Source organism: Ruditapes philippinarum, unplaced genomic scaffold (genome assembly GCF_026571515.1).
Source record: "Ruditapes philippinarum isolate M1 unplaced genomic scaffold, ASM2657151v2 ctg2959_1_1_1_1, whole genome shotgun sequence".
NCBI classification, from domain to species: Eukaryota; Metazoa; Mollusca; class Bivalvia; order Venerida; family Veneridae; genus Ruditapes; species Ruditapes philippinarum.
The window spans coordinates 7,252-16,868 of NW_026858428.1; the positions used below are offsets into that span (position 1 = coordinate 7,252).

At 30.5% G+C, this 9,617-nt stretch overlaps 1 protein-coding gene across 1 annotated transcript; it reads left to right on the plus strand.

The window, feature by feature from the left end:
• Positions 1–516: 516 nt before the first annotated feature.
• Positions 517–9,425, plus strand: LOC132753169 (methylmalonic aciduria type A homolog, mitochondrial-like; the record flags this gene model as incomplete). Its single annotated transcript, XM_060743608.1, is given in 2 exon segments — positions 517–815; positions 8,920–9,425. Coding segments are annotated over 2 exon segments (550 nt in total), but the record flags the coding sequence as incomplete, so codon positions are not given.
• Between the last annotated feature and the right edge of the window lie 192 nt (positions 9,426–9,617).

The window sequence follows — 9,617 nt, forward strand, 5'->3', positions numbered from 1 at the left end:
TATTTAAGTTTTTGTTCAATTTTCTTGAAGATAACAACTTCTTTCTTCTGTATAATCAGACCAGCTGAATCAAAGGTAATCCAGTAAACAGTCTTGTACAACACATTCTGTATAGCTTTATTTGACGGACTAGAAATTACAGCTGTACTCTTTGATATAAGTAAAGCTTTTTGATAAAGTTGAACACGAAGATCTTCTCTTTAAGCTGAAAGCTGCTTGGGGTAATCGGTCGTCAGCAGTCACAAACATCTTGACCTCAACCTTTCGTGGCATTGTCACATTAACTGAATTACGAACAGTTGCTTCCTATACATCTGACTTATTCACATTTAAGTTATTTCTTCTTTTCTATATTTCTGAAAGTTTCTCCCTCAGTCATTATATCTCTTTCTCTCTTTATTTAATTTATTTCACTTTAATTCTATTTAACAGAATGATAGGTTCTTGTATTATCGATTCTTCTTTACTTTGTTTATATTTTTGCTCCAGATTAGAAACAATTTTGATTTTAATTATACTTAAAAATAAGGATGTAAGACCAGTTATATTTCAAGCAAGTCACATATGCTGTCATACAGTATTTTATTCATTGTAAATCTGTAAAAAGGCCTTTATAAGTTCAACTTTCGGACCCAATCCTTCTTTTAAAAAACAATTTATGTCTGTATTGTGTACTTTAATTATTGGTATAATTTCAAGGGGCAGGACGTGGTTGCACACTTGGCTCAAGCGAAAAAATAGTTGCAAATTTGACAAAATGGTTATCGAGTAATGGATATTTACAACACCGGCACATATTTTCTACAGGAAAGTGGGTTTGTATGCTATTTTGAAAATTATAAATATGTCTATTCCTTAAGACAATGTTTTTGACATTCTCGGTTTTGGGTCTCAGCTTCCTAACAAAGGTTTTATACTAAAAAGTATATTGCTCAAGCACATTTTGGTTGCAAACTTGTACTTCAAGCATTTCCGGTTGCAAACTTATTCTTACTTTTTTAGTCAAATATAAAACTGCTATTTAAAGGATTCAACGAAGATCATATTTATTAGTCACAGATTTTTCCTTGACAATTTTATACCATTGTGTTATTTCACTTGCTTTTAAAATGTGTGAAAATAGATTGAATTATTTCAGGACGAATACTTGTTCGACCGAGCTTGTTAGGGTACGAATGATGTGTTTGGGTCAAGGCCGCTGAGCAAGGTGATAGAAACAAGTTCCGTTAGTTTGTCATGTCAATCTACAATTTTAATGGTAGGGAAGTCATTTTATCTTATGTAATACACATAATTTATTTGCTTTTGATTGATCAGGATTTCTAACGTTTAGATGGATTTATTGCGAATTGATAAAGATTCACCCCAAAAACAATTCGCCCTATAACGATTCGCTCCACGAATACACTTATTATATTAGAATATAGTACTTATTTTAACGAGCCTATGTGGTATTAGTTTTTCACCCTACTTTAATTTCGTCAATTTTAACGTGTTTAAAGTCATATACTGCATATTAATAAAAAAACTTAATAAGCCGTTTTGAAAAAAAAAATCATATTTCAACCACAGACACTTGGGGTTTGGAGCTCAAAACGCCTTTAAAATCCAAATAGAATGCATATTTGTCAATCCCAGCACATGTACTGATCATATATATCAAAAAAACTTAATATAAGCCGTTTTGAAAAAATGTATTATTATAGATGTTGAAATATGACGGACAGCTGTACATAAATATGAATAGATAGTAAATCTTAATTAATAGTTGACAAATGAAAAATTAATTGCTATTGTTATAATTCTTCATTTTTATCTGATAATTATGAATAAACAAATATAAGAAATACTGTCAATCATATAAGTATGGAAGAGTATACTGACCCCCCTTAATTTATATATTTTATATGCCTGTTTAAAATACGACGATACATGATAACAACATCCCAGCAAACACCCGACGTTGACCCAACGTTGGATCAACGTTGAATTTTGGTCGCGACGTCGGTGACCTTCATACAACGTCAAATCGACGTTGAAGATCTTATCTATCAGACAGGTCACAAAAAGTCAATGTGTCTGGTGTTTTATCTGAACCAGCAGAAGTTGTCTCAGGAGTGCCTCAGGGCTCAGTCCTTGGGCCCCTACTATTTTTGATATACATAAATGACATCCATCTTCATGTTAAACAGTCAACTACCGATATGTTTGCAGACGACACTTCCCTTACTTCTACTGGAAGTACTTTAACGGAAATGAATTATAATCTTCAAACAGATCTTGATAGGGTTAGCACATGGTGTAGGCAAAATGCAATGATATTAAATGCACAAAAAGCTAAGGCCATAAATTTCTCTTTAAAAAATACTAAATCAAAAAATACTGCTTCATCTACTCTGCACCTTCAAAACAAAGAGATAGAATTTACAGACACTGAAAAACTGCTAGGAGTCCAGGTTGACAAAAATCTTAAATGGAAAACACAAATTCAAAATATTATTAAAAAATGCAATTCACAGCTCTATTTGCTTCTTAGAATCAAACAGTACCTTGATCTCCACTCCAGAAAACTCTTTTTTAATGCTTATATTTTGCCACATATTGACTACTGTTGCACTATTTGGGGAAACTGCAGTAGTGAATTACTTTCGCAAATTGTCAACTTTCAAAAAAGAGCTGCAAGAATTATTTTAGACAAAAGTTTTGATACCCCATCAAATATTCTATTTAAAGAATTAAATTGGATGTCCTTTGATCAAAGAATTATGTACAAAAAGGCAATCCTCATGTATAAATCTATAAATGAACCATCCTTTCCTATTTATATGAAAAATAAATTCCAAACAATAAATGACAAACATGACTTTAACTTAAGATCTATACAAAATGAAAAACTAACTGTACCCAAACCAAAAACAGAATTTTTTAGAAAATCATTTAATTACTCTGGTCCTGTGGTATGGAACAGCATACCAATCCATATTCGAAATTCTGATACCCTGAGGAAATTTCAATCCTCCTATATCCAGTGGCAATTTTCTAACTAACTGTTTGTACATATTGTTTCAAAAACATATACTTTCCATGCTGAAGTTATGAAAATGTCACTTCTCTATGTAAGAAGAAAAAATTGTTTACTTATTTATTGTATTGATATGATGTATAATTAATGTACATATTTATGTTGTCTAAATGTTGATTGTGATTGTATTTTATGTTGTTTTGTATATACTGAGGCCCGCATGGAAGATCGGGAAACTGAATGTGTTAGCCTCATAAAATAAAGTCGTTACTTACTTACTTACTTACTTACTAATCCCCGACGTCTAACAGACGTTTCATTTTGACGTCGACTCGACGTCGGGTTTTGGTCGGTAATCTGACAATAGGTGAATTTAATTTATGAAACCAATATATATATATATAAATGAAAGCATAAACAGCGAGAATTTTAAGTTTAAGTTTAGAAAGGGAACATTATATATTTATTTTCTCCATCAAAACAACAGTATCACGTGGGTGGCTAACGTACGATATTAGATAGGTGGCGCTCTGTAAACGGATAGTCGCAGATCAGTATAAAATATATTTGCTCTATTTTCGTTTAATTAATATCTTATCTCCTCGAATTAGTCTAATAAGTGTTTATATAATTTACAATGAAGCTGTTATCATTTTTGAGGGCTTCATTTTATAGTGGTAAATAATTTAGTAAATTCGGATTTGCGACTTATCGGATTTGAAATTCAATTGTATTGGCGGACAAAAAAACGACGGGTTGACAGACAAAGTTGTATATTCCAAACAAAGAAAAAGGTAGGCAAACATTATATATTGTTTTCAATGCTAATTTACCGCATGTTTGCATGGATTCGATGGTTATTTGATCATTGAAATGTTTGACTGGTAAAACTTAATGTAACGTGATTTCGCGAGATAAATATTTTTGTTTCCACGTAAGAACACTATCATTTGCTATAGAACAGTCTGTATAATCGGATCATTTTTCCCACACTATATCGCCATGCCAAATAAATGCACAATCAATGGTAGGAAATATCCTAGCAATTGAAATCAATAAAAAGTTAAATGCAGTACGTAAGACTCTTATTATTCAAATGCTGGTAAATAAAATTTCCTCTTATTTTTTACTAATATGAATTTCCCTTATATGAGGGGCCAGTCATTTACACATGTATCAGATGCAGTTTGATTTTGATATCTGTGTAGTTGTTAAACTACTCGTTGTTAATTGAAGTACTTTACCCATACTGTTAGCATACCATGTGTTTCTTATATTATGATAATGATTCCTGGCATTTGATACATGTAAATGATACGACTTTGGTAAGATATATCTGAAAGCACATTGTATTTGACTAGCTATCTTTTTATTAATGTAATCAAACAACATATTATCAATCAGAAAACACATTATCATAGTTATAAATCAATAAAAGTAATAGTTTGTTAATAAGCCTGCTTATCAGCAAGTTGTATGCTCGTATCATAAAACGTTTTTACACTAAGCCAGTCTGTCCTATATACACTTAGCAGACCAGGTCATGCTGGGCAGAGATAATGTCTATAAAAATGACAGCAACATGTGAATTTCTTTGATGCTGTATGAGCATTTGTACAAAGTACATTGAATATAAAAAAATAACAATATCAATTTTTGCGGGAGTAGAATTAATTTTAGTTTGGTATTTGTTATATCAGTTTTTCATGCGCTTATGAGTTAACTAAGATTAATAGTAATTGGATTTTTCCTATTGTATTAGACAAACATCCTTCCACCACATGGTTAAATTCTAAAACGATTATATTTCGTCTTTCAGATTGTGAAAATTATGATAATTCAACATGTGTCAAAAGTTCAGGAGGAAGATGAAAATATTTAGAGGAAAAGAAAAATGAAAACCTACGAAGATTTTGTGACAGGTATATTTCAAAATATTATAGAAAATACAGTGATCTTATTACCCTTGATTTTATAATGAAATTCACGAAGCCATTTTTATCAAAATTAATAGATATATACAGTAGGTACACGAAACTACATGGTTTAAACTAAATTAAAAATAATAAGTATCTTTTTAAGTAGTTGGAGAGTTTTGTTAGAATTTCGTTTAATTATAATATGTATAAGTGATTTATTTCTTGCACTTGTAACTGATTATTTTTTTTTTTTTAATTTCAGAAAGTGTGATGAAATCTCAGGTTGGAGACGGTAATGATACGCTTATAGTATGCCCCAAATCGACATAGTGTAGGAGGACGAAAGAAGCTAGAATACTAATGAAGATACATGAACATTGCTATTTATAGTTATAACAAAATATTCAGAATATTGTTCCATTTAACATTCAGATCTAGATTCAGTTATAAAATACAAAGACAAATATACAATCAGTGAGTTGGATAGATGATTGAAAAATCCCAAACTCAGAGTGATCATTTCAGTGGTGATATAAGAAAAAACACATGCATGGATGTTTGCTATATAAAATGTCAGTGTTAATATTCAAGAAGGATTTTGTTTATCTTATTTCTAAAACATTCTTAATTAATACATGAAGCGTTATTAAAGTACATACCGTCAAGTTTAATAGTTTCAAAAAATATTATGTAAATCTTGCATTTGTTATAGTACCACATTTCTTGTTTTGTACTTGTGATTCCTAGTGTAAAATAAATTGCTAAAATCATAAGAATGCTTATTTATTAACCCTATTAAAGAGCTTCAAAATGAAAAAAAAATCATATTCCAAAAGTTTTGAATAAGGTTAAATCATGGTCAGAAAATTTGGTCAGATAAGGTTGGCATATGGTCAGATAATGGTCAGAAAAGGTTGGATTATGGTCAGAAAAAGGTTGGATTATGTCCAAATAATGGTCAGAAAAGGTTGGATTATGGTCAGATAATAGTCAGAAAAGGTTGGGTTATGGTCAGAAAAGGTTGGATAAAGGTCATTTTATGACGTTGTATAGACGTCGGTTTCTGACGTCTAAAAAACTTTCAAATCCAACCTTCTGCCAACGTTTACCCAACGTCAGGGTCTAACGTCAGTACAACGTTGGTACAACGTCTTTTGTTTGCTGGGATAGTGCGTAATGTTTTTTTAAAAGTTATATATATAGTTCATATTGATCTTTTCTGTTTTTTGGCTACTATACTGTTAATGATACGTATTATAAACTTAAGTCTTTCTTAAGACCTTACTTTTATTTATAAGAAATATGTTTTTTCTTCTTTTCATTGAAATTCTACCTCAACAAGCAGACGTTTTCTTCGAGTAAACGCTTTTATTTATTTGAAAACAGTATGTTTTCGAGGCATTATTTGTGTGACAGATATAGAGATGATATAATCATATGTAATATATATATTCTTTACCTGATTTTTTTTAGCTTAGATGATGTTTCATATGTTTCCTAAAATAAATTGAGTGTTATGATAACATTACGGAAGAGTATAGCTGATCCCCTTATATATTATTATGTGTTAAGAAGAACATTCTGTTCTCTTAAATTTCCAAATATCATCGAAGAAACAAAGCATATTTGTGATTTATGGTGTATAATAACAGATAAAACTCTGCAAGATCTATTTTAGATATCATAGAACTTGTCAATTGTTTAAAGATATGTATTATACAAAGGTTTTTTTTCTTGAAGGCATAAAAAATATATAAGGGGGGGTCAGTATACTCTTCCGTATATAAGCTTAAGAGTATAATACTTGTTTGTGAACAGTAATAAAATTGAGATATTATATTTGTATATACATATAAAGTCGTATGACTGCACATAATTATATATAAACGGTTTTTATAATGGTTTAATTGAATAGTAGATCTATTATTCAATGTAAAAAAGCAATAAAAAATATCTGCATTCACGTATTAATTACGCATGAAACGTTTTGTGAAAATCATGTTATTTCTTGTTGACTTCTATGCAAAACTGACAAAACATCGTAATATCTTACAAATTCAAAGAGAGACTATGTGTATATGATTTTGTTACCATCGTTTTATTTTGAGTGCAGTAAAATTATATTAGTGACACAAATAAAATTTAAATTCATCTTTTCGGGTTTTGTGGGCGAAATTCAGTTTAATTAATACATTAATTTGTTCATGAATTGTTAAAATCGATTCAGAAAATTGTATGCATTTGCCAACTTTTTATGATATGTGACAATGCCACGAAAGGTTGAGGTCAAGATGTTTGTGACTGCTGACGACCGATTACCCCAAGCAGCTTTCAGCTTAAAGAGAAAGTGTTAAGTACCGTGAACTAAGAGGAGCACAGTATATATTTTATTTATAAGCGTTGTTTTATATGCATGTATACAGTATCAAATTAATGTTCATATTTTGTATTCTTGTCATTCTGGTATCTTTCTGGTCACAATAATTTGCAACCAATGCATTAAATTCATTTAATTTCATTCAATGACATGATGCAAGTATATAATATTAGTCTTTGATTACGAAACTTTTTCAGACAAAGTTCATTTATAATTCTATTTAATATTCATATTCGGTATCCTCGTTCTTAATCTGTCATGAATATGAATTAAATCTGTACAGTACTTTATAGCGAGTCACAGTATTTAAATTACTTAGCAAATTTATGCTGTCATCTATGTTAAAACAAGGTTTCATTTCAAGTTATAGTTTGAAATATCTATTTCTTTACTTTTGTGAGCTATTTTATATACTGTTTAAATAGTAAATCGTCATTCTCGTTCATATTCGGGTAACTTTTTGGTCACAGTAATTATTTTACAACCAAAAGATCAGAATTTATTTTCTTTCATTAAAATACATATCATGCAAGTAGTTAATAGTCTCTGTTGACGTACAAGTAAGTAATCCCATAAGAGCTGATTTTAAGAAAATAATATTCATATTCGGTACTCCTGTTCATATTCGCGAATATGAATTCATATTAGGTATTTAGTCATACCGGTAATAGAGAATGATTTTCAATTCTGATTTTGTACATTACCTGTGAGTCATTCACATCATTTGGCAGCGTCTTTGATGTGCAGCATTGTTTTTCATTGCTTTTCTTACAGGGATCATTAATTATTAATTATTTATATAATTGTTTGAAATTCACATTGTTAGTTTGATAAAGGACCTAATCACACATTTCTTTCTCATATTATGAAACATTCTGTTAGCATAAATGTTTTCCATGTGCAGTTGAGTTGTCTTGTGCGAAATGAAGGTCAATGTCACAAGAGGTTAAAGGTCAAATAAAAATAGTAAAATTTCTTTGTTGGCAGTGTATCCTGCTCATTCTTTGAAGGATTACAAAATAATTTGGTACAGTTATTCACCATTTAGAGGTGATGTGCCACACCCAAAACCAGATCCGCCACTCCATTGTCATGGTCACAATTTTTTCAAAACAACTGGCCTTTGGAAGGGGAAAATATAGGTAAATCAAAAAAGGGAAAAATCAAATTCCAACAACTGAGAAGTGAATTTACCCACACATTTTTATTTAATTTTCAAATTCAATTCAATTTAACATGCATGGCTATCTATAGGGACAGCTTTCTGTCTTCTAGCTGATAAAAGTCAGGACCATATTGCACTCATCAAATATGGACAAATATATAACCTGCTTGAAATGATTCACTTCTAAAAGATCTAAGAACTTCAGTTTACAAGCGAGTTTGAAATGCTTATTTTTTTAAAGACAATCAGCTCAACTAAATGTATATGGTTACATTGATACTCATTAACAACAGAGTAAGGTAACATGACATTTTGCTATATTCATACATGTATCACAAGAAAAAATACCTGTAATTTTGTCACATAAATATGTATATATCTATTAATTATACATTATCGAATAGGCCTATAATTTACTTTTTGTTTTTGGTTTCAGGTGGTTTGTTCTACCTCATCAGTTAAGCATGACGTGCCTAGCTCGATCACTGTTTCCTTTAGCATGTAAACATGAACATCATCTGAGACAGGTATTGTTATCTGTCCATTATTGTAACAAGTCATGTGATCTATTAACAAACAGGTATAGCAACAGTAAATATATGCATACAGTATCCAAGGCACCGCTTCTGACCTTTAATACAATAAACTCTTTAACAAGGAATTACACAAGGCCAACTGTAACATGTTACTTTTATAAACCTCAAAGATTTTACAGTGTGTTTACTGGTGATAGTTTAAGTAAAGAAGAAGAGGATGATGTGGATAAATTATTTAAAGGAATCATTAAACAGGAGCGCGGCAGCTTGTCAAGGGGAATAACTCTTGTAGAATCATCTCACCCGAGAAAGCTGGAACAAGCTCAGTTATTACTTAGCCGCATCCTTCGATATAATAAAAAACAAGGAGACATGATGATAATGAAGCCAAAGTCTTTTCGAATAGGTAAAGTTTAGTTCCCTTACAGACTCAGTTTTACCTAGTTTTGGAGATAAAATCATGATTCTCTTTTACCATAAAATTTTTAAGTAATATAAATACACTTTATAACTATATTTATTATTTTAATGTCACAGGGTGTTGAAAATTTGCAGTCTGACCAGGACTCGAACCTTGGAAAAATGTTTTATAGGTCTA